The sequence below is a fragment of the Drosophila elegans genome, unplaced genomic scaffold, assembly GCF_018152505.1.
Source record: "Drosophila elegans isolate 14027-0461.03 unplaced genomic scaffold, ASM1815250v1 contig_814, whole genome shotgun sequence".
Classification (NCBI taxonomy): domain Eukaryota; kingdom Metazoa; phylum Arthropoda; class Insecta; order Diptera; family Drosophilidae; genus Drosophila; species Drosophila elegans.
The window spans coordinates 20,909,803-20,935,288 of record NW_024546167.1 but is presented as its reverse complement, the minus strand read 5'-3'; the positions used below and the strand labels follow the sequence as shown (position 1 = coordinate 20,935,288).

At 39.2% G+C, this 25,486-nt stretch overlaps 2 protein-coding genes across 4 annotated transcripts; one reads left to right on the top strand and one right to left on the bottom strand.

The window, feature by feature from the left end:
• The first annotated feature begins 423 nt into the window (after positions 1-423).
• On the top strand, positions 424-1,935 carry LOC108149553 (peptidyl-prolyl cis-trans isomerase, rhodopsin-specific isozyme). Its single transcript, XM_017277194.1, has 2 exons — positions 424-960; positions 1,643-1,935. Exons 1-2 carry the CDS (start codon positions 454-456, stop codon positions 1,844-1,846), a joined length of 711 nt encoding a protein of 236 aa, XP_017132683.1. The 5' UTR covers positions 424-453; the 3' UTR covers positions 1,847-1,935.
• LOC108149140 lies at positions 1,849-11,511 on the bottom strand. 3 transcript variants are annotated; one of them, XM_017276549.2, is made up of 15 exons: positions 11,348-11,511; positions 11,170-11,294; positions 10,659-10,869; positions 10,472-10,604; positions 9,948-10,084; positions 9,249-9,887; positions 8,985-9,186; positions 8,539-8,918; positions 7,447-8,003; positions 6,645-6,944; positions 5,563-6,174; positions 4,226-5,278; positions 2,807-3,777; positions 2,040-2,421; positions 1,849-1,981 (listed from the first exon to the last, which is right to left on the bottom strand). In XM_017276549.2, exons 1-15 carry the CDS (start codon positions 11,478-11,480, stop codon positions 1,928-1,930), a joined length of 5,889 nt encoding a protein of 1,962 aa, XP_017132038.1. In that variant the 5' UTR covers positions 11,481-11,511; the 3' UTR covers positions 1,849-1,927. The 3 variants fall into 3 exon arrangements, with proteins under 3 accessions (XP_017132038.1, XP_041566442.1, XP_041566443.1); XM_041710508.1 differs by having other exon boundaries at positions 11,170-11,287; positions 11,348-11,435; XM_041710509.1 differs by lacking the exons at positions 10,472-10,604; positions 10,659-10,869; positions 11,170-11,294; positions 11,348-11,511 and having other exon boundaries at positions 9,944-9,980.
• Positions 11,512-25,486: the final 13,975 nt, after the last annotated feature.

Genomic DNA, 25,486 nt, shown 5'->3' with positions numbered 1-25,486 from the left:
AATATATTAGATAAATGGTTATTTTTTTTAAACCTACTACTAATTTAAAGAAAAACGTAAAATAGATGATTTATTATATGAAGTAGATATTTTTTTTTCAAAATTAAATATATTTTATTTAAACCCACTATTAATTTAAAGCAAACATTTACAACATTTAACATTTTTTCAAATGCCAAAATACCTATTTAAAAATTAAAATTTGTATTTAAATTAAAATGTTAAGCACAAATCAAGTATAAATTAATATCGAAAAGATGCATATTCTCTAGCAGGGTGTTAGATATCGATTTGTTTTAGCGGGGTATGCCATCATCATGCGGTGCTTGCACTTAACCTGGAATTTCTATGGATTCCGACCCAGAAATTCAATTCTCTAATTTCCACAATCCAGTCTTTTGTTTCAGTTTTGTGTATTTCATCAGCGCGTTAAGACCGGAACCAACGGAAACTATGAATTTCCTCAATTTGATAATCTGTTTTAGCTCTTTTTCGGTCGCTGTTAGTGGTTTAAGTTTCATGGTGACATCCAGAATCTACATGGATGTGAAGCACAATAAGAAACCAGTGGGCCGGATAACCTTTGGATTGTTCGGGAAACTGGCTCCCAAGACAGTGGCCAATTTCCGACACATCTGCCTGCGTGGAATCAATGGAACCAGCTACGTGGGCTCTCGTTTTCATCGCGTAGTGGAACGCTTCCTTGTCCAGGGCGGCGATATCCTAAATGGTGATGGAACCGGGTCAACTAGCATCTATGGCGAGTACTTTCCGGACGAAGACAAGGCCTTGGAGGTGGAGCACAATAGACCCGGTTACTTGGGAATGGCCAATCGCGGTCCGGATTCCAATGGCTGCCAGTTCTACGTGACCACCGTGGCCGCAAAGTGGCTGGATGGAAAGCACACCGTATTTGGCAAGGTACTCGAGGGAATGGAAACCATTTACGCCATTGAGGATGTGAGTTTATATAGATAAAATAACAACAAAAATAGGTTTTCAATTTACTTCAAACACTTAATTTAATCCCTTTATTTAAAAATCATTGGATATTTTCAAGCATTTTTGGCTGTAAGGATTTAAAGTGGATAGAACCCTTAGTCGTTCCTAAAAAATAGATTTAAAGTTTGTGCTTCCGTTTTAACAATAGAAAAAATATATATTTTCTTACGAACATTGTTAGTTCGTATTAATTACTAAAGTGCACAGATTGTGAACAACATTTTTGCCACGAAAATAATAAAAACATCCTAATATTTGCTTACCTACAAATTTAAAATAGAAAAATGATAAGGACTTACAAATATATAAAAAGCTTCAAAGCTTTATAAACATTACATGTTAAAAACAAGGTGTGCGATTATTTGAGACTTTTATTTTAGAAAAGCAACTGATATTTATTTTTTTTTTTACCAATTTGGCAGATTTTTCTTTAATTTTGTAAACAAGAGTAAAAACAGTTTTATTGTTTAAACTCGCTGAATTTTATGTACCTAGTGTTATGTTGTAAAGTAAAAATTACACAAGTCCTTCTGTTTTAAAATAAAAATCACAGTAGTCTTTTTAAAATAAAAGTCTCTCAGTCCCTGTGAATTTAACCCAAAATGTAGTTCTCATACTACAAAGACGTTTTATATTCCAGGTGAAAACAGACACGGATGATTTCCCAGTGGAGCCGGTGGTGATCTCCAATTGCGGCGAGATTCCCACCGAACAGTTTGAATTCTACCCGGACGATTTCAACATTCTGGGATGGATAAAAGCAGCCGGCCTGCCCGTGACCAGTTCCTTCTGTGTCCTGCTTATCTTCCACTACTTTTTCCGCCAGCTCAACATGTATTGCTAAGGCTCCCCCAAAAGTAAAAGCTTTATTACTGCACATAAAATTAAGAAACCCAAGAAGAAACCACAATAAATGCATATAAAACTAGGCAACAATCAAGCCTTTCAATAGAACCGGAAGTGTTGGTCCCATGTGCAACTGTGAGTAGGACGTTAGAGGTCAAAGGTAATATCAGTTTAAATCCGAAATTACTCACATCAATATACAGGTAGTCTTCCACAAGCTGATCCTTTTCGTAGAAACGTGACTCTGGCTTAAAAAGTCCCACCATGGTCACATCCACTCCAGAATAGTTGGACAAGCAGCCGGAGAAAATTTTGGCCAGTGTAAAATGGTGCTTGTGATCGGGATAAACAGATGGATTCAGACTGTTGTAGTACTCCACGATCAGTCGACGATCCTTTGGCGTCAAATCTCGCTGGTGCTTAACCATTCTGTCCAGGTCAAAAGAGTGGGCGTGTTTCAGCTTGGGATCCTGCTCCGCATCCATCAACCGCTCAAACATATTCCTGTACTTGTCCTTAAAGTACTCCAACGTGGTGCACTTTTCAGCCCAGAAGGAGAATTTTTTATCCGCACTTGGGAGAATAATTAATCAATAATTAAATATATAATATTTAGTTTTACAATCGTTTATTCAAAGATGGAGCTATGGGACTATCTTTTGAGGATTACTAAAATAAGCAGATTTAGAACTGCCTGAGTAAACTAGTCATAATATTAATCTTTTTGTTTAAATAATTTACTAATTTTTATAAATTAATTACATAGGTTCTAAAAAACTCGCGTTTTTTTTCTTCGAGCAAATCAAAACGCTGCGTTTCTATAACGATGCCAATTTGACAGTTAATCGGCAGTTATTTTTGTACCTACTCTTTCAATTCTCTAGCATAAATATGATTTGAGATGTAAGTTTTATTTGAAATTTTGAATGACTATGTTAATTTTACCATCATTACTTACTGTTGAGCGTCGGTGACATTAAAGTCCACATATAAACCTGGAATCCTGACAGCCGTACGTGCTGCGGCAATAAGTTTGCCGGGGCCAAAGAAGTGTAGTTTAAGTTCGAATCGCCGCAAGGTGTTCATGGTCAACAGACCCAAGTCGAGGACAAAACCGTGTTGCTCGCAGGGAACGGGTTGGACTGTGAAGTGTTTGACCATCGCTGGGTGTTTGAAGCCCGGCGCCTTGTGAATCTTCTGGTAAGATTGGTAGACCTGCTGATGCACCGAATACAACTCCGGTTTCAGTCGAAGGCGCCTTAAATATCTCTCGGCCAAGATCAGTTGCCTTAGAACTGTGGCATGGGGCAACTCCTGGTTGTTATTCACCATCACGTAAGTGTGAACCATTCGGAAGAGCTGCAAATCGTGTTGGTTTTGACGCTCCGAGCTCATCTCCTCCTCGCTGGACGATAGCAAAGTAAAATCCTCGGTGACCGAGACTATTTCTTCCACTTGCAGCTCCTCTTCACCTCTGTCACCCTTTGGCTCTTCATCCAATTCTGTGATGCTGCGAAAGATCTCATAGTGGTAGATCTTTTGCAGCAAACGGTATTCCTCCTCGATCTCTAGAGGACTTAAGGGAGTGCTGGACAGTGGGGATGCCATATCCAGCATGGGCATTACGCCCTGTCCTCGTAAACAAAAGTACTTGGTGTCACTGTTGTTGATCATGGCTCCAAAAGTATGCCTAAAGCTTTCGCTGAAACCCAGGATGCCTTTCACACGGATCTGATCCGATCCTAAAGGTTCCAAATGCATCATATCGCTTGTCATCATCTTGCAGTATCCATCAACCAGACGTTTTTCCAATGGTTGCTCCTTGGGCGACTTGGGAGGTGGCTTCTTCACCTCGACCACAACCAACTGGAGAGGATATTTGGTTAGATTGCTCACACGCACCACGGTATCGAAGGACTCGTACCAGGGCTGAAAATAATAGTATCGGTAAACATAATAATAATTAAATATATATATTTATTAAAGAATAAATAGCGTTGATTTTGGTTTTGTCAATAAATTAACAAAACAGGTATTTATATCAAAAAAATATAAGTTATATAGTTTTATAAATTTATTGTCTACAAGAATTACTTTATTTTTAAGCTATTTCCTAAAGAATTCGCGTTTTTCTATTTGTTTTCGAAAATCAAAAACATTTCGTTTTTATAACAATGCCAAATGGAAAGTAAATTAATTTGTTAAGTCATCTTAATTTAAATATTTCCTTTTTTTATTTTCTACAGAAATTAGTTTGTTAATTATTAACCTGTGTTCTAAAGAATTCGCGTATATCATTCATCTAGGCATCTATTGTTTTTATATTACTGAATTTATTTTTTATCGACTCGTTAAGTTATCTAAAATATATACCCACCTTGATTCCCACGTAAATGCTGTCCTTGTGGAACTTGATCTTCTGCGGCAGATTGATCAAAGTGACGGTGAAGCGCTGACTTCGTCCGCCTATTAAGGCCAACTCGAATACGGCCCGCATTTCGTGGCTTCGCCGAATGTGCGGCAGATATAGTTTACACTCCAGATCCGTGTCCACAGTGCCCCGTTTTTCATAAAAGTAGATATACCGACTGGCAAAGCAGTATTCGGTGGATGCCTCAGACCATTTTTCGCTGGACTCAAGGTGAAGGCGATTTAGTATATCCGAAATGGTTTCTCGCACAACACTCGACGAACTTTGATCTCTGTCCTCCTCTTCTTGGTCGGCAGGGGGAAGTTTCGGAGGATAGAGTAGTGGTTTATGTGCTAAGTCCAGTTCGTTGATGACCTCGTCCAAGATTTCCAGTATCAAATCGCCATTCTCCTCAAAACGACGAAATTGACAGCGGCACTCTTGATATCTCAGTGTCATATTTGGCTGATCCTCGCAACTGAAGTCGTAGTCCAGCATGCGAAGAATTTCCGAGAGGAGATCCGCTGCAATGCCCTCCGGATCATCCTCGTCGCCAATGAAAATCTCCGTGGTCTGCAGCCTTTTCCACTTGAACTCAGCCGGCATGCAGCCTTGATTAACTAGATGGATCATACTGTCATAAGGTTTGCCCCGATCGAAAAGCACAAGTTCTGGCTGCAAGATCACAACATCTGGAACCATTATTGATGCCCGCAGTGGTAGAGACTTCAACTGCTTTCCCAGCGCCATCACATTGATTCTTCCCTCGATTTGGCGACAGAAGAGCTGTTTCGAAGCTCCTCCCTTGAGCATCACGAAGATTTCTTTTCGCTCTAAGCCACCCAAACTGATCTGTATCTCCTTCTCGTAAGTATCTTCGTAATATTCCTTGATTTTGAAAGGGCCAGTAACCTGGAGGATCACCTTTTCGATGGGCACCGAACAGGAATTCACCAGGAAAGGCGTCTCTACGTACGAACGCTCTTTTAGAGGTTCACAGCGTTTGTAGTTGAAGATCACCTTCGGAAATTTAAAAGTTTTATATATTATAAAGTAAATATTGAGTATAATGTATTTAAAATACATTGATAGGAAATCAATAAAGACACATCACTATATAGATTTAAATTACAAAACTAGGATGCCAAAAAAAAATATTATTATTGTGTTAATAAATATGTTCAAGCGCAAATGTACTTTACTTTGAAAAAAAATCGAAAAATCAAAATCAATCATATCGATTATGATTATTACACAGGGGAGTTAAATGGTAAATTCAATTAAATAAACGCTCATATTTTTACCTGCTTGGGGCTCCAATGCAGCTGGACATCCACGAAATCTGCCGAGGTCCTAATCCTAATGATGTGTTTACGCTGCGGATACTTTTGGTCGATGACCTGCACCAGAAAGTCGCCGGTGGCGTGGCCTTCCACATAAGAGCTGGCCAAGATGTCCAGCTGATTTTCGTCACTGGGCGACATGTAAAGATTCTTTGGTTCCATGTCAAAACGGGAAGTTAAAGCGTTGTTGGCACAGGCCGAAGACACATTGGCCCCCGGTCCATAGGTATTAAGGCGGATAATCAAAATGCGGTAGGAACGACGACCTTTGTTGATCACCCGAATGGGAAAACGGTGCTGGTAGAGGCTTTCCTGGAACTGCTCCTTGGTATCGGTGTAGAGCAGTCCGGCATCGAAACCCTGGCGTATATCCGGCTCGAAGTAGAGTGGCACCCCCTCCACCAGAAAAGTGATGGGAATCGTCATCACATTGTCGAACTGCAGGTCAATAAACATGGTGTTCTGGTACAAATCCGGATCGGTGAACAACGACACCAAGGTGGTGTACATGCTTTGGCCTGTGGGAGCTAAAGATCCACCTCTAAGTGTCAAATACTGGAACTCTATATCTTTCTGAAGAGGAGTTTTAATCGAAATTAGTTTGGGAAACACTTGAAGAATATATATAATCTATAACAAATACAAAATATAATACAATAAATTTAAATGTTATATATAAATTATTTTAAGCCGCTAGTGATTTCTGCAGCTGGTAAGCTATTTACGAAAATAATATGTAAAAGAAAAATATATCGTTATAAATTTAATTTTGTATACAAATTATATGTTTAAATCACTAGGTTTTTGAAATCACCTTTAAATGTGTCTAAAAGTATGCAATATAAAATATACTTTATTAGAGAATTTGTATAGACTCATAACAAATATTTATTGCATACTTTTAGACACCCAGATTCCTAGTGACTTTTGTAGCACCCCACATAATAAGGTTTTCCTAAAAATAATACCTAAAAGCAATAGTATAAACATTTAAAAGCTAAACTGTTTTTTTTTTGACAGCTTTCGACTTGAGTTACCCTTACCAGTTGCATGCTCAGCTTCGTGTGCGTGGGCGTATAGTTGTCGATATAGAAGTGCACCAGGCTCTTCTCGTAGACCTGCAATCGCTGGTGCACAAACATCGGCATAACTCTGATCTCTGTGGGTAGTACATTGGCGAAAAGATGAAAGGCGTACGGCGAGTTGGCGCCCACCATCTTGACAAGACCAGATAGCCGGGTGTTGCCCAGCGATCGAAAGGTCACAGCGCACTTGGCGGTGATCTCCGATCCACCGTCAATGAAGAATTTCCACGTGCCGTCCCGAAAGGTCATGTCAATGGGCTGGATTTAAGAAATTAAAGAGATGAATTATGATTACAGAGCAAGTTTAGAACAATTATGTATGAAAAAGTAGCAAAAGCTTTTGCTTTGCTGTGAGCTGTGAACTTGCTTTTGCTTGAAATGCAAATGTAAAAGCAAAGCATAATCTATAAAATCTTTGCTTTGCTGTGAAAGCCATTATTTGACTTTGCTTTTGCTTATAAGTTTAAGATTTCGAATTTGTAAAAGCAAAGCCAGACATTGCCTCTTTTTGCTGTGAGCAAATTGGAAGCAAATTTTAAATTCGTTAAAAAAATATCTTGGGACAAGATTGTTCAAACTAGTTGACCGTTAAAGTAGGTATCATCTAAAATTGCTTTCGCAGCAAAAGTAACAGTCTGTAGTTCTTACAGCTAAATTAATAGCATTGCTTCTGCTCTTGTTGATATTGCTGTTACTTTGCTTTCGGCTTCTAAAATGCTCACAGCAAAAGCAGTCAAAGCTAAAATTTTAAACCACTCACAACGACATCATAGTGAAGAAAGACGCCTATGATAGATGGGTTGGAGAACTTCATCTCGAAGTCATAGTCCTCGCCAGCGTAGATTGTTCGGTGCGAAAGGTCCACCATATTGGACCACACGATTTCGGGGACCACGCAATTGTACTCAAACCAGAGCTTCGAGCAGAGAAATTCCGACTTGATGAGGGTCTTCATAATGGGATGATCATCGCTGGAATCCACAGATGGTGTTGCAACGGAGGGACAAATCCTCACGGACAGCGATCGATGGAAGTAGCCAGCTTTGTTGGGCACCAAAAGAATGGTAATGCTCCGTCCAGTGTTTGGACGCAGATAGATTATCTCATTGTCGCAAAAAACTTCACGTGGATCACTGGGCAGTGCGTTCCAGTCCATGAATATATAGTTGTTGTGCTTCGTGAAAACAGAAAAGTACTTTGTGTTGAGCAGACCCATAAGTGCCTCTTGAATGACACGGCGGTCCGTCTCCGACTTGTCAAAGATCTTTTGTTTCTTTAGGTTGGTCAGCAGATGGGCAGCCATCTGTGGAATGGGCTCTAAGTGGGAGGTGGAAAATAAATTAATATTTATAGAAATAAAGTAAGTGCACTTAGGGAAAAAACCAAGAAACCTTCGTTTTAGTACAAAGCAGGCTTGAAAATAAGTCAGGTTCGAAATGTGCTCATCTTCATAATATTTTCTTGTTTCAAACACTTTGCATTCTTATATATATAGTATAGTTTTGCTTGATTTATGAACAGCTTTTCAAATCAAATATAATTTAAACTTAAACCAACCTTAATAAAACCTTATCATTTCATGCAAAGTGGATAAAAAAAAGTTATAGTCATTTTTGGGTTTATGGTATATTTCTTCTAGTTTTAAGTACAAAACGTATTTCGTTTACGAATTTTTTTAGTATCTCTAGAAACTATTTGTACTTGTTTTTTCGAGCTTAACTATTATTTTAAGAGTTTAACTTTTTAAGATAGGTTTCATTAAATATTTCTTTTTGAGTGAAGTTCAAACTGAACAAACATTCTTAAAACAATACCTTTTTAAACTTAAGTATCTTTTTCTGAGCATGCTCACCCATCACTTCCTCCTCAAATTCCAAGCTATAGTTTGATTCAGTCGCTTGGACGGACTTCATGGAAAGCACTTCCGATATGGCATTTGTGAGACGGATTTCCTTGGGCTCCTCCGTTTCGTGGCTTTGCAGTTCCTCGTGCACCTGCTGCAGATGTCGTATGGGATCTCGCACTGTTATGGGCAGCATCTCCGTGGAGTTGCGTATATTGAGAACCAATGGCGTTTCCTCCCCATCATCGGTGGGTTTCACCTGCAGCGTTATTGGCACGGCCAGTGGATTCATTAGTAGCATATATCGTTTCTGGGGCACGGCCATTGGAATGCTCCCAAACTCCACCAATTGGGGAAAGGTGCGCAGCTGCACCGGTTGTCCAGTGCCCCTGGACAAAAAAAAATCAACGATTTTAGAGCAGAGAGATTACAATGCTTATCACTCAGATACATACTTTATCGCAACTTTGTAGTGCGCCCCATTTTGCACTTTAAAACGCAGTGTTATTGTGAAGCGAGCGGGATACAATGAGTAGAAGGACACATTGAATATACCACGTGTGCAAGGCTCCAGCAGGAATCCTTCAACGGGCGTGATGCGTATGCCGGCCGCATCAGGATCCGTACAGTCCTTGTACTCCACTTTGGCGGGCACAACTGCCAAAAGGGTATATGACTGGCTTATATTTGTAATTTATATTGTTGTAATTTATTCTTACCATCGGAATTGAGAACTTTGATCTGGGCGCAGTGCTCTTCGCCCAGGTAGATTTTCCGGAAATCAATCACTTTCGGGTGAAACTCCATTTCGATGCCCTCGATTAATCCAGCCATGATCACAAAATGCGACTCGATGCACTCCTCGGCGTCGGTGAAGCAAAATGTGGCCCGAGTGCGCTGAAAATACGGTGGCTCCTGATCATCCGGAAATGGATTTTCCGCATCATAGGTCGGCCGGAAAATCAGCATTATTTCTGCCGAATTTCCGGTTCCGATTTTATTTGGCATGGAGAAGTCAAAGTGCTTGACCGCTTTCGCATCCATCAACAAATCCTGCACACTCGCACGTTCCTCGAAGTCAAAGATCAGTGCACTGTGCATGCTGATGGCATCGTCGATCAGTTTGTTGGAGATCTGATCATCCTCATCCTCATCCTCATCGGTACTCGGCTCCTTAGCAGCCGGTTCCGTGTAAAACCGACCGGTGACGAATACCTCATGCGGACTCTCGTTACACATGATCACCATGCGAGTTTCGTCGCCAGAGAATTTGGTCGAACCGAAGACCACACTGCCGATATTCAGATGCACACTCATTGATTTGGGCGTGAAGACGAACATCACCGGCTTTGGAGGCACTGGGAATGGATAACATTGAGGAGATATAGGTTTATCTACCGGAAGAAGATGATACCTACACACTCCAAACTTGATGTTGAAAAAACCCTTGTACACGTTTAGTTTTTTTGGTTGGATGACTAACAGCAGCCTGGCGTAATCCTGTGGCGGCAGGATGTCCTTGTTGTTGTCATGGATCTCCAGGCCGCGATTTGTGCTAAAAAAAAGATAAATTAAAAAAATATATATATTTTTAAGAAATTGTTGGTCATTTTGAAACTTTTACTATGTGACTTATTATTTTTAAAATGGAAGTAATTTTGAGGTATGTATATCTGATTTTGGGCTGTTTAGCAGTCAGTATTACCAGTCTATGGAACTTTTTTTTTTTTTAATAATACCATATTTATAAAAAACAAACAATTGCTTTTTTCTTTTCTTTAAGTGAAATTCCAACTATTAGATAGAAAGGTGTATTGGCACTTAGAAAAGTGCGGTTGCATTTTTGACATATTATGTAGTTTAGTTATAAAACTAGTTTATACCTTTTAAACATACTTGGTTTTTTTCGATTTAAATTAAGGCATAGACATACATAACTCACTTTCTGTACCGCACTCGAACGCGCTCTTTGGTGGGGTTGTAGATTATCATTTCGTAGTGGGTTTTGTTGCCGGGAACGCAGCTGGGAAAAGTTATGGTGTCGCTGATCGACGGATAGTGTAGTTTGTCCAGAACTGCGGAGAAGTTCCATAAGAACTGGAAATCACTCTAAAAGCCAACGTGATTACCAATGATGGGCACTTGGAATATAATATTCGGGTGGAAACACTCAACAAGAATGTGGCGCCGGCGATTTATGTCGCGCTTTACAGCGGACCGTATCCAGATCTTTACCTCCAAAGTCTCATCGGTGTCCAAGTAGCGGTGAAGGTCCAGTTCCGGTATCGAAATAGACGTGTCTTCGGGACTGTCAGAGGTTATGTTGATACGACGTGGGAACTGCGAGTAAAATGACGCCATGATTGAACTCTCGTTCCTCATTCAAAATTATAATATTTCAAAAAGTTTTCTACATAGTATTAAAACAACATGTTTGTGCTTTAAAAAATACACAGTTACATTATCTTTTTAAATAAAAAAAATTAAACGTCAATTTTTTATGAAAAGCCATATATCCATATTTTAAGTGGATGATGATTATTTTAAAAATTAAGTTAAGTTTAGAAAATTTGTGTTGTTTTTTAAAATAATTTAAAATTGGTTCCACTTTTGCGGACGCTGCTGCAGTTGCCGACTTACCAATCCGGTGTTTTTAATGCTGAGAGTCAGACCGTAAGTGTTGTTGACCTTAAAGCACTTTTGGTGGACCATCATCCGAGGCGTGATATGCAGGGAATCAACCAAGTTCGAATACTCACTGTAGTCTACAAGAAGGTCAAGGAGGTCAAAGGATAAGTAATATACCCAGTAATCTTACATTCCTTGGCAATGCAGCACTGAAATTGACGTCTTGTTTTGCTACTGCTAAAGAAACGATCCTTTTGCCTTTTTCCAACACCCGCGGCTGATTCCGCGGTCGAACCCGTGGCATTTTGCTGCTGCTTGGACATTTTCTATTGTGTTGTGTCCCTAAAATGTTTTCGTAAGCCTATGTGATTTTAATTCAAAAGGCATTCAGACAGAGCTGAAATCGCTATTTTAATTCAATTGAAATTTGCATATGCTTATGAAGAAGAAATGTGGTTTGGGTAAAATGTATAGAGTTTTTTCTTTGTATTGTTTTTATTTATTTATTATATCTTCCTTCCAATCAGTGGTCTTTTGCTTTTAGTTGCTTTTCAAGGGCCGTTGTTTTGCCAAAACAATTTCAATTTGGCAAAACCCAACGCAGCATGAACACCACAAAATGTCGAACGTGTTGCAGCCTCTTCTTTTAGCTTGAGCTCAACCACAGTTTCGTTCTGGAACCTAAATACACAGAAAAAATGCGGTAGCAAAAAATATAGACTTAAATTAAGTTGTTGAAGAAAAAAAAATTTTTTAATAATTTTTTTTAAACTGTGTTTTTACAATGTAAAACATATGAATTTAATAGATACAAATGCTATATAATAGCTTTTGCAAAATGTAATATTTGTAACTAACCAATTAAAGACCTTTTTTTTGCCGTGTAAAACCAAAGCAATCCCAACCGCAGAGCTGCCAATGCACAACAAAGTCTGCTTGCCTTATTTATTTGCTGGTCCGCTCGGAGGACACCGCCGACTGGCCAATTCTGCACTTGGCAAAAGGACATTTCGTCCTTTTGTGCAAAATTAATGATATGGGCCAGGAGCAAAAGGACTTTGTGCGGTTGCGACGGCCTCGCCTGCCTCGCTCTGCCATCCTATTGCCATTTTTATTGTCAACGGGGTACCCGAAACTTGAGATAAAAATTTGCCGGAAAGCCAAGCGACCACAAAACCGTACAAAGAAAATTGAAAGAAGGTCCTGTCGTCTATCTGTGGTACTATGTGTATGTGGAATTTGCATGTGTTCCTGCTGCATCCCATCTTCACCCATTGTTTGTTGGGCACAGCCCACTTTTGTTATCGCCAGCAAAGCGCTTATAAATCACGGCACTTCACATGCAAGGCACTTCACGAACCTCGGACCTCGGACTTCAAACACGGACACACACAGATAACTCATGACCATTGGGATGGCCGAAAATTGCAGCATCCTTCAATGGATTGGCAGGCAGTCCACTCCGTAGTCCGTAGCTCATTCTCATGGACATGTTACTTTTTGATGGAAAACAATTGCCAGGACTTCGGCCATCGCTCTCATCATGGTTGAATTGGCGCTTTTATTGAGTACAAATTGGATGCCATAATGATGACAAAGAACCGCTAACAAACGCAGCTTTAAGTGCTGCCTTTCGTAGATGGCATTTTTATGACATCCAATCCGAGGTCTGCGACTGATTGCTGCGCCACTGCATCCCCGACGGGCAGGATGCCCAAGGACCAACCTCAAGGATCTGCTGGCCGTGGGAAAAAAGGGTTTTTATTTGTCCGGCTTATGTGCTCCTTACGACTGTAAAGTGGCAATTCTTTAACAATTTATGTTGCCAAACCAAAGTCGAGTGTGTGCCATTGCCTCTGAAAATGGATTTTTCGAAGGGAGGAGGTGGTGGTGGTGTTGGGGTTTTGTGGCCAAAGACTGCAACAGCTGACGCCACTCCCCCGAACCGTTTGCCCTTGTCGACGCTTTTTATTTTGTTGGTCCGTCGGCGGCTGTGAAATTTTCGTGAATTTATGAGCACTTGAGAGCAGGCGCCATTGCCAAAGGCAGCCCTATTTCCCCATCCTTAGTTTTCTCCGAGGGCGACTTTGTTGGCCTAATATAAATTTCAACTCGAACAACAACAGCTGCACTTGAAAAAATTATATAGCTCAATATATTATAGCAAGCCAGTACTCATGCCAACAAATGGATTAAGAATAAGAACTTCATTGCTTCAAGCTAAAAAAAAAAAATATTTTCTTATTGGTTAACTTATTTTTTTTAAATCAAAGTAAAGCATACTTTTGAAAAAATCATATTTTGAAATAAATTCAAAGAACTTAAAAATTAAAAGAGATATAATATATTCTGAAAAACAAATCAAAAGATTTAAAGAATTGAAAGTAATATAATGAATTAAGATTCAGGAAAAATCTGGTACTTTCGTCACTGTAAGCCTTAGTTTTGTAAACTAGTCTACCTTATTTAATAAATAATAAATAACAAAAAAAGATTCAAGAAAGTTTGGTCATAAAAATGATCAAATTATCATACAAAAAATTATGCAATAAGACTGAATATTTAAAGAACTTAAGAAATCAAAGCCAAAACAGATATTTAAGAATATGTTAGCCACTGAAAATGCTTAGAATTTGTAAATTTTGGTAGTTTTAAATACATATCTTAAAACAGCGTTTTGCTATTCATCAAATTTATATTTCTAAGTGTAAAGAGAATTGGGGGTCATGGAGTTGGAGGCTTGGGCAACATTTTAATGCGCCACGCGGTATTTTTCGGTTTTTTCTCGCCCCAATTCTAAGTGGCAGCAAACGGGGCAATAAAATGGTCGCCGAATGTTATGAAAGGATTGTGGCCAAGTGCGAGGGCTCGTAAATCGTAGGCCAGTGTGCCCCTTATAAAAATTAGTTTACGTGGCACATAATTTTGCATTAATTCCGCCCTGAAATGACACTCCCAAGGAAGAGGAGCGTGTTGTGACCAGAACTTCGAGGACATGACTGGCCGAAAAAGACCACTTTGCCACATTTTAAAGTCTCTGTCACATAAAGTGCTCACTGGGGGCCAGAGAAAACAAAATGCAACAAAATATTTTGATATGCTGCACACAGAAAAACAACACGGCTTCTCCGGAGGAGCAGGCAAACAAAAACAGAAACAAGAGGAAAAACAAATGCTTATAAAATGATAAGTTGCAGCTGGATGAGGACGTGAAGTCAAGTGAAATGCAGCTGGAGCATGGCAGCACATCCTTGGGCTGCAAGGGGCGAAAGTGGCAAAGGACCTGCCATCGACGATGTGTTGCGGAAGTATTTTGTGGGAAATTATTGCGGCCAGAGCCGAGACAAGACAGCACAAGCAGACGGTTAGGGATGTTCGCCACGAAGGATACCATCAACTAAATAACAAATAAAATACAAAATAAATTTGAATGAGTCCCTAAAAATGTATTTTTTTATTAGTTATTGAAGCGAACTTATAGTGTGCTCAAGCCATTGAAAAGACAATGTTTAAAATGTAATAAATTTATTTATTTAGGTCATATTTGTTATAAAATTACCTAAAAGGGAAGCAAATGATCTATAAATATGGAACAAATAAACAAATAAAATGTTTAATCCATTTTGAGTTTAGGAACTATTTCACTGTCTTTTAGGGTGTACCTTAGCAATTGTTTTAAATGCATTTAAATGTTCTAAATTATTTGTGACATTTTAATAAATATCTGAGAAATCTCCAACATAATGTCGAGCAAAAAGCATTAATGGAAGACCGATTGCCTTGCCACAGCTCATTTACAAACAAATTTGCATCGCTTACTCGCTGCAAGGGAGCGATGACGTATGCGCAATATTTGTGACCATGGCCCGACGCCATCTAGCGGGCAACCGCAGCAGCAGCAGCAGGAGCAGCAGCTAATTAGTGTGACAAATTGCTTAGTCAGAGAAAAGGGAGAATGCGGGGACAAAAACCACATCCCTGTTGGCCACATCCAGCTATGCCAGTCGATGTCGAACTTTAGGGTCCACTGCAGAATGAAAACTCATTAAAAATTTACAATTGATTGACTGCAAAATGTTCAGCAACGGGTGGCTTTCCCTGTGCCAAAAATTTTGACAGTCCTCGTTAATTTCGGTTCGTAGTGACCATGGCTAAATGATGCACACATAACGCATCGAATGGCATATGGCCATCGTCATAGCAAACGCCCCTTCAACTGGAGCAATTTATGTTAATGCTCGTTAGTGAAATCAAACAGCAACACAGGGCAACAATTGTGTAAACAACAGGGCTGTAAAGCAAACTACATACTACTACATACTATACTACTACGTGCAAGGGTCCGTTCAGAGCAACTGAACTGCATCTGTCGGTTGCACAAAATATTGACGCATATATTGGCAGTGACAATTAATCTGCTAATTGCCAATTTAAGCACGTAAACCAAACACAGGCGGTGGCATCGACATGACCAGGGCGTGGTCACTGCACAGCCAGTGACAGATAGAGGAGTACACTTGGAAAATAATCGAGTATTACTAGGTTTGTGTCTTTTAAAAAAGTTTAAGAAAAAGTTCTAAAGAATTCGCGGGCTTATCCAGTTTAAATTTAATAAATTTACTTATTTTATTGATATAACCATTTTGCTTTAATGATGAGAAGTGATTGCTATCATGTTTTCTTTTACACTACAGAATTCGCGGTCTATATTTTTCTTATTAAATTAATTTATATAAAATATAATTTTCATCCCTATCCCTGTGTACAGGAATATAATTTCTAATACTACATCAATTAAGGTCAAACAAATATATTTATAAATATTTTCCTACAGAACTTGCGTTCTTATTTAAATTAACTTTTTTAATATATTCATTTATATGACATTTGGTATACGCCCCCACCAAATTCTCTCAGTGTACAGATAGGTAATAGGAAGAGCCAATGGTCCGTATCGGGGTTGCCGTTTATGGGCTGCCAGTCCATTGCAAACCGAGCAGAATGAAGGCTGCGGACTGCATCTGCAAGTGAATTTGATTTGCCGTCTGATTTATGCGTGTGACGCTCGAGTACTTTTGCGTAATTTGAGCTAATGAAAGTCAACAGAGGCGCAGGATGCTCAATGCAGGATGCAAGGACGTTTAAGGGGGACCCGCAAGTGCGTATGAATAATCAGGGTTTAAAGCGAGCTCGTAAATAAATTAGTTTTGCTCTTGACACGACAAATTGATGTGGGTGGAGGTGGAGATGGCGAGGGAAATAGAAGTGCCAGCGACTCCGGAAGCCGGAATCCGTAATCTGGAATCTAGAATCCTTAATACGCCGTTCCGGATGCAGCACAATGGTGATCTAATGAGCACGCACTGCCTCTTCTGCCTTTGAGTTGTTGGGCACGGAATTTATTTCATTTTTTTCCAGCAGAAGCAGCAGCAGCAGCAGCAGCAGTTTTCTTGCAAAACTTTCGCTTAGTTTGTCGGCTTTGAAATGGGGAGGGGTGGGGGGAGGGGAGAAAATAAAAAGGTTTAGGGGCGTGTCTCTGCTCGACCCTGTCAACTAAATGCGCTCCATTGTTGGCAGCAGGACGACTCTTTACTTCCTTTTCTCCTTCCATGACGATTGTGTCGCAGCTCATTAAATCCAAGGCAAGACAGCAAAAGGCAAGCCACAAAAATCCCTTTGCACTTGGCACAAAGAGCTTCATTGTGCTGCTCGTCGTCCACAGCCACATTCAAAATGCCATTAAAAGCATACTAAAATTAATTTGTAGCAATTAGTTGCAAATTGCTAGAAAGCAAGGCGGCCAAAAGCAAAGGATAAGAGCAGCCCAGGCGCTTCTGTCCAGAGAAATGGCTCAACATTTTTATGTGTTTTTGCTCATTTAGAGAGCTGTCCATGGCCATGCCGAGCAAAATCATAAAAACCCACTGCCAATTGCCCTCCCTCCCTACTTTTCTTCTTATTTTTTTGCCCAGCTGAGTAGTGGAGCATAAATAAATTCTGTGTTATTTTTGGCAATTATTTTCACATTCGACTACATCTCCTCCTCTGCCTTCCGAATATGTGTTTTTGTATCTCTTGTGTCGAACTCATTTGTAATTTGCAGCTAGTTCGGAATGAGAAATGCTTGACGTTTCTTTGAGAGCTGGGGAATACAAGGCTGCTCAAGGCTAAATTACAAAAAAATAATAGTATTCTTTGGATTTAAGTAACCATTACAATTTTATCTTGATTTTTAGTACTAGTTTGCATAAAATTGGGCATTCCTAGTAACCATGTTTCAAATAAACTTTAACTATATATTAAGTAAACAAATTTCGAATTTCCTAAGATATTTATATAATCAAATGATTAAATAAAAATAAAATCTTAAATATAAACTTTCATTACACAAAAGTAAGAGTACTTATTATATATATTTTTATAGTATATATTTTCCTACATAATTCGCGTTTTAATTTAATTGAATAGCTTTTTCTGGGTATATTCCATTCGAGTACCACGCCGAATTATTTCCATTTGTTGCTGTGACTGTGACGCCATTAATTAGGCCCCACCTCCAAAGCTTCGAGTTACCCTACCAACGGGACGCCTATTCCCTAAATCCAACTGGGATTCTCAGCCAGCGATAGACATCTCGGTGCCGGCATTTGTCTTCGAAGGCGTGGATAGCAGGGGATTGGATTTGAAATGGAAGGAGACTGCATGACACATGTTGTCAGCAGGCTCATCTTTCTTTATGCACTGTAAAAAAAATGTACATGTCTTGATGATCATTTTATACCAAATATGGTTATAAATACTTATCAAAACATAAAGTTCAAGAGAAGAGCATAAGTAATCTCATATTATTAATGTTAGTTAAATTAAGACTAAGTAGAAAGGTTTTTCATATGTGTATTTGGCTGCAGCATCTATACGCTCCGCTAATTGGAAAATGTCACAATTTATTTCTTTTTTATGTTTAATTGGATTTTGCTGAAGGGAAAGTTTACTTCAGAGGGCGGAGAGATGTGCGTCGCCTAGGTACGATGCATGATAATTTTCTTAATTTGCGCGCCTTGATGAGCAGAGAAAACCAAGGGAAATGCTGGGCAAAATGAGATGGGGGGAAGTTTGCTAGTGAGAAAACGAAACTTTTTCCATTTTGCTGATGGCATGTGTACGTGTAAAAGTTTTGCCCACAGCTGAGCGGAAACGTAGAGATGCCTCTGCCTCCTGCCACAAGGATGACTCTTCAAAGGTGCAAATAAAGTAAATTATTAGATTCTTCTTTTACTTGCTTGTGGATTTCCGCTTCAATTACGGCCGCTGCTCTCGCATAAATTTCACTTGACAAACTTGCTCGTGATAGTTGGCAACCTTAGCCCACACTCCCGCACTCAAATTGACAAATTAAGGACTTCCGCAGGGGCGACATGTAATTGCTATTAGTTATACCCCAGCCAAGTTTAATGACAGTGGAGCGTAAAATCGCAGCAGAAGTTGCTTCCAGAAAAGCCATTTCATCCATTTTTATATTACATTTAAAGCTCGCTGGCTTTCAAGTCTCAAAAATGAAAAGGTTTTAATCTTAAAATCTTTAAGCTTACTATTACTTAAATAAAAACAAATTTTCCAAATTTGAAGCATATTGTATTGACCATTTTTATTAGCGTTAAAAGGAGAGCGTTAACATACAAGTACAGTTTTAACTAACATCTTAGCTAGCATATTGATAATTTATTGTAAATTATCATAGAATAAAAGCACAAACTTTCAGAGGCATGTCACTTTGAAATTGGATTCCGAATGAGCACGTTATGGGTTTTAGAAGTGTAGTTTTTAGTCACCTTTCTGTAAAGCTACATGAAATGAGAACAGGTATTGTTGAACCATTTTCATGTGAATTACCAGAGGGATGCCTCTCTAAAATCAATATACAATTGCACTTTTGGCTCACCATTAGATACATCTTACATAAAATGAAACCCAAAGCACCAGAATCCTCGTTAATGTGTCCCCACCACTCCTTAATGAACGCTTAAAGTTATGTGGTTTCTCATCGCCTTTGTGTTTCATCCTGTTAAACCAACAACTTCATATGGATTTGGAATCAAAGGCGGCTTTTCGTATAATTTCTCAGGCATATAAATAAATCACGTTGTCTGCCAGATAAAAAGCTTTATTGGCTTCATTATGGCAACGGCATTCCGTTTCGGGGCTTAATGAGAAATGTAAGCTGCACGGCGTTACGTATACGCCTCATAGGCGGTCGTCGCTTGTTGCTGCGTGGTGTCCTGTCCTTCGTCTTATTTCTTTAAGGGGTGCGCATAATAAATTTTCATTTTAATGACTTAACGCATAAAAACAAAAACAAGAACAACAACAGAGCCATGAAAAAATATGATGAAGAATGCAGGGTGTTACAGGTGTGCTGTTGTTGTTCATCCTTGTTTCTGGTTTTTACAACGCATTTTTGTGCTGAGCACATTCTGTTGTTTTTGTTCTGGTGTGTTCGTTACATATTTCTTTGCTTCATTTGTTACGCATTATTCCCCAGCTTCTCTCGCTTCCCCCGCTTCGAATTTTCATCGTGTTGTGGACCCGAGAGGCGTCGCATAAATGTGTTGGCAAAACATTTTTATGATGACGTGCTAAAGGGAACACCGGGATCCGTAGCTCACCATTCAAGCCAAGCCTGCGAGCAAAAAGTTAATTAGAAATTATGCTCGAGCTGTGGTGCTGTGCGAAGACAAGTATACGTATAATGGCCAACACACAACACCTTTGGGCTTTTGCAATGAGGCTTAAAAATCATACAAACATACATGACGAGCCATAAACCTCGACGGCATAGGCATAAAGCTAATGAATGCCACTTTTGATGTGTGTGCGTAGCAGTAAGAGGCGTGACAAGGCTTAAACTGAAACACCGTCCAGATTTGTTGAGAAAAGTTTGATTATTCTGTGTTTAAAGGTCCCCTTCCATAACTCAAGTACATACATATTTCTAAAATATTTTAACTTGTTAACTGTTTAAAAGAACAACGCAATTCATATTCTTAAGTATCTGTATCTAAACCTAAGGTTTATTAAAACATCTTAATGAAATTTCCTAACGAAATTCTTCTATTGTAGTATTTTTTAATTCAAAATAACAGCTCAAATGAATACAGCATAAGCCAGGCAGAAAATAAAATTAGGAATTTCTGTTATGGCAGGACACTCAATGGTATGTAAAGGTTATGTCAAATGAAGAGTTTCGCATTTTCGCAGTCAATTTTCTTTTATGTGTTTTTGTCGCACTCATTTTACTTTTACTCCTCATCTGAATATGTTTGTGTTCCGCTGTTTTCATAGGGCAAAACATATTTTTCGTTTTTGGCTTTGCATGCTTTGAGGCGTGTGTTTTTTGGTCAGGGTTGTCAGGTTCGTTTCCTTTACCTTTTTTTTGTACTATTTTTTATAAAAGTAAAATTTCAATCAAAATTTCCTTTATTAAATTTTAAGTACCAAAATAGTGAAATTAATTTCTTAACTAGACATATAGCAAATAGAAATGTAAAAGTGGTTCAACTCATAACATTGAGGCTACTAAAACCTGGCAACCCTAACTAGGTAACGATGAGTGTGAGGCTTGTATTTTTAATACATTTTCGCTTCAACATTTTCACAATAACAGACAGGAGCGGAGTCGAGAAATTACCATGCCGCTTATCAACACACTCACATCGGCATGAGCATCGTTTTGCTAGATGGCACTTTGGGGAGCAACTATGCAGCGCGTTCGCAGTGACAGTGACTAATAAAAGCACACACACACGCTGGCAGCAGATCCTGGCATTCCCACAAAAGCAATATAATAGTCAAGCCCTCTCTCTCTCTGGTAATATACAATATTTTCCGCTTTCTTTTTGCACCGTTTTCATTTGTTACTAAAAATCATAAACAAATGTTGGTGCAGAGTTGCCCGCTATCTCGCATATGGCATAAAACTCGCACACACATACTCGCAGCAAATAAACTGCTCATAAAGAAAAAAAAAGTATCAAAAAATAACAACAGGATGGGAAACACAGAGAAAAACCAAATATAACGGAAAACAAGTAAAAACGTTAAGGTCAAGGGATTCGACAAAGTGGTACCCGGCATTTGGATTTCTAAAACATTATAGTGTTTTCGTCATTGATATTGCTCCTAATTGTTGAAAATTGTTAAGAAATCCGTCTTGAAGGACCATTAATAGCATTTAGCATTAGTTTTGGATGACAAACCTGTAATTTGTCAGGTGAATAAGATATGGGATTGTTTCATTAGATCCAATACGATATATATATCCCATGTTTCTGACATTTGCAGAAATATAACATACTCTTAAGCTCAAAAACTACCGACTAATAAAAGGCATGAGTCGCTGAATCTGTGGGTTTCAAGAGGTTTTCTGCCTGGAAAGCCGGCAGCGGGATTACGAGGGGGTAGCGACTTAATCTCCATCTAAACGCAATGGAGTCGTAATAACAACAGAAAACAAATAAAAAAACACAGACCAACAGAGCAGGCACACAAGATATCTACAAATACATATGCATGATCTGGTATGCTTGTGTGTACATATGGTCGCATTCATAGTTTACTTTTTTTCCACTTCATTTTATACCTCCACCCTCGCTTTTCTTCTAGAAAAGCAGGAAGCGTAGGAAAAATGGCAATTTGGTGAGCTTTTTTTCATTTTGCTCATTTCTCTTTTATTTCGAATGTTGACTGACTCACTGACTCCCTGACTCACTCGCCTTGCGTCGTTACAAGCTCCTTTTTTTTTCCTTTTTCAAGGATGTGTGTTTGTGTGTGCTGCTGATTAGCCCACTTGGGTGCCATTGGAGTGCTTCATTTGATCCTTGGCCGCAGTTATAAACCCCCCTCGCAGGACCTGTCCATGTTCATGTCCTTGTGCCACCACATTGTACTCACACGTGTCCGCATGTCTCCGTTTTAGGTGTAGTTTCTTCTGCCGTTCGGTCATCTTGTCTCCTGCATTTTTCACTGGCCACAAATATGAGTGTGTTCGGGGACAACAAAGAAACTATAAAATAACTGAAGAGATCCGGCAATATGCTCTGAATTGATGACCTACCTAAATTGATGACCTGCGGTTTAAATGAATTTTCCATGGTGATTTCTGAACCTCGTAAAACTAGACGACATTGAGTTTAATGTTTCATGGTGACAAAAAATAACAAGCAGATTATCATATATGTCATGATAATTGCATTTTTTGGAATCTGGATAGCAGCAATATGGAGCTTATCGATAATTATTCTGATGGTATATATAAAATGAATAGTTTGAGATATATATTATAGGTTATTTCTTAATCTCTAGTTAGAAAATGTTTATTTTATTTTTGAAAATTTAATTTAACTTCCCTGCAGCGTAACCGAAATATCCTCTGACCGAATCATTTATATTTTTTTCATGTTGCTTACATGCTGCCAGTTACAACGAGTATGGTGCATTATTGTGTTGTTGTCTCGCCTCATTTGTGTCCTGCCCCTTCCTTTTGAACATTGTGGTCCTTGTTGCCATCTTTGTGGTCATTTCGAGCACCCCGCTTCCCATCCCAAGAAAATGAAAGGACGAATAAAGAAATTCTCCACAAAATTACTGGCAAAGGGACAATGAATTTGCTAGGGTATCGAATGCTTCGACAACTGCCACCCACTCGAACCCACTCGCAGTTGCCCTAATTTGGCCATTACCAAGGTTGATGAGATCGTAAAGTGTTGGTGTGTGTCCTTTTTTTTGTGCTGCTGCTCCTGCCAATACAATTTTCAGGTCATTTAATTCAAAAGTCATATGTTGTTCGTAATTGAAACCCGCAGGGGTAGGGAAACAGAAACGACTGAAACAGAAAAAGAAGTCCACTGAATTGCATAATTTGATTAAAATATTACGGCATATTTATGCTTGGGCTTGGGATTTCATTTCGTTGCCAAATCGAATATTTCATGCGCTGGAAATGTTTTCCTGCGGTTGAACCCAAAGGGAAAATCGGGTGGGAAAAAGGGCAAGGCCAGCATTTGCTGACTTGGAAAATACGCCGGAGATACACAAACACACACAGAGCAAAAAGTAGTTTTGTGTAAATTTACATTTTATATTAAAGTGACGCGCGACGAGGACGCAGCTGTCATTTCTGTTTTTGCTCGGGGCTAAATGAGTTTTTAAGCGCTTCTCATACCCATATGTTGTGTGTGGATCTCCAAAAACCACAAAAATCAAGACAAAGGGCAACATGTGGTTGTGGATAAAACCTTTTACGTTCAAGCCTTCTAATTTCCTTATCCATTCAACACCAGAAACTTCAATAAAGTGCTCTTTCATAAGGGTTTAAAGTTCATTTCGCCCATTTTCAGATATTTTTGTGTGGCTGCAACTAATTAGTGGCTGTCGTTGCTCCTGATCCTGCACCTGCTCATCATTTCGCCCTTTGGTCCCTTCGGTTCGGGCCATTATTAATGCTACTGCTGCCATTTTGGCCATCTCTGCTGGCCACGTCATCGGATATCGCGGCTTGCCCCTCATCTTCTTCTTCCGTGTCATCTGCTCGCCTTTTCATTTTTTTTCAGCCCGCCCCGAACAGGGTAAAACCCCAAGCCAAACAAGCTGATAAAGTTAAAAGCAGCCACATGAGTGAGTGTGTATACACGGGAAATTATCAAAAAGGTAGAAAACTGGTGACTGTAAATCTATAATTTCATCACTTAAAAATCATAAGTAATAAATGCAGAGTGTGTTCAATTTTTCTTAATTTTAAATTAATTCAAATTTACTTTTTGGTCCTTCGAGCCGAATAATAACGTAAATGTTTAAAATCGCAATTATATTTTATTTTATTTTGTAAGCACACCTCAAGCTGTCATTCTCCCTTTAATTTTATTGCACTTTTACAATATTGTGCACCATAATTCTTGCAGTGTGATTGTGTGGAGCATGACGGTCACCATGCGACAAAGCACACGATTAAATTACAAAATGTCAATAACGATAACGAAATGAAATTGATTGAAACGAGTGGTGACCACACAATGGATGCGACATCCCATGGTTTATATAGAAGCTACATATAGTATATTACCGGGCCCTGGACATCGTCATTCCCTGTCGCGTGATAAATGATGCGTGTGTGCTTGAGTGGATGACACCTTGCAGATATGCACACATAGATCCCATAGCCCCGCACAATGGCATGTCAATTAAAATGCATGATGTTGAAATCATTCGCAATTAATTCATAATTAAAACGCGACACATTATCAAAAGTGTGCGACTGGGGTGGCATTTAAATAAATTGCGAATGAATATTTATAAGGGGCTTCGAGCGTCCACTGTTCATTAGGGAAAATGCGGAAAAACCAGAATCGCAGTTGGTAAGGACAAATTTGGTCCTTCGAGTCGAATAAAAATGTAAAAATGCACATTTAAGTTCTTCATTTTATTGTAATTTTTTTGTTTTTGTGAACTTACCTCAAGTTTAGGTTTTTCGAAATGGCGCAGAAATGTTTTGGGGCTTGCAACTTTCACAGCCCCAAAAATCTGGGAACAATGAAGTGCACTTAAAAGCATTTAGTTGTAGCGACAATATTTGTAGCACTGAAATGCGGTTGCCTCGAGGACCAAAAAAGGGAGTGGCCCTGCTACCCTTTGAAATTAATGTGCGTGCATAAACAAGGAGTCAGGGGGTTGGAGCTTAACTTTGGCAACTTGGCCTGTTACATAGATGGAGGCCAGTCCCGCCCTACCAAATTAGCGCCATAAAGTATGCAACAAGCTTTTGCAAGCGCTTTTAATTTGTTCCCCGGCACTAGGGCCATCAAATATTCATTTCTGGGGCCTTCTCAGAGAAAAGTGGGTGGTTTTTGGGGTCTTTCAGAGTTCAAGACAGGCCTCGTGCTTCCAGTTAAAACTTTCGGCTAATTTGCGTGCGGCAACTAAAACATTTTCCTTGTAGGCGGTTTCGTTGGCGCTTTGTGTGGCTTCCCGTTAACGCAGTGTTTGAAACTAAATTTCCATTCAACTGTCATTTGTGTGGGGGCCATATTATGCCATCCCCAGCGCCCAGCTGAATTTTAATTCTGCTGCTGTCATAAGCAAATTGACTGACAAGTAATTAAAAACGCTGCGATAAGTTATTTTGGACGTTGCTGGAAAAACTCCATCTTCATCATTACAAAAACGGGGCGTGAGGGTGCCATCATTCGATGGCTTTGATTGGGCCATAAAATTAAGTAAACGGCTGACTAAATTCCACTATCAAATTGAATTCGGCAATTTGTCTCTGCACTCTGCAGCT

Coding starts and splice junctions, on each gene's coding strand:
- LOC108149140 (XM_017276549.2), bottom strand. CDS start 11,480: ATGTCCAAGCAGCAGCAAAATGCCACGGGTTCGACCGCGGAATCAGCC. Junction 10,605..10,658: donor ATTCCAAGTGCCCATCATTG/GTAATCACGTTG, acceptor ACTTCTCCGCAG/TTCTGGACAAACTACACTAT. Junction 8,919..8,984: donor CACTACAAAGTTGCGATAAA/GTATGTATCTGA, acceptor TTTTTTGTCCAG/GGGCACTGGACAACCGGTGC.
- LOC108149553 (XM_017277194.1), top strand. CDS start 454: ATGAATTTCCTCAATTTGATAATCTGTTTTAGCTCTTTTTCGGTCGCT. Junction 961..1,642: donor CCATTTACGCCATTGAGGAT/GTGAGTTTATAT, acceptor TTTATATTCCAG/GTGAAAACAGACACGGATGA.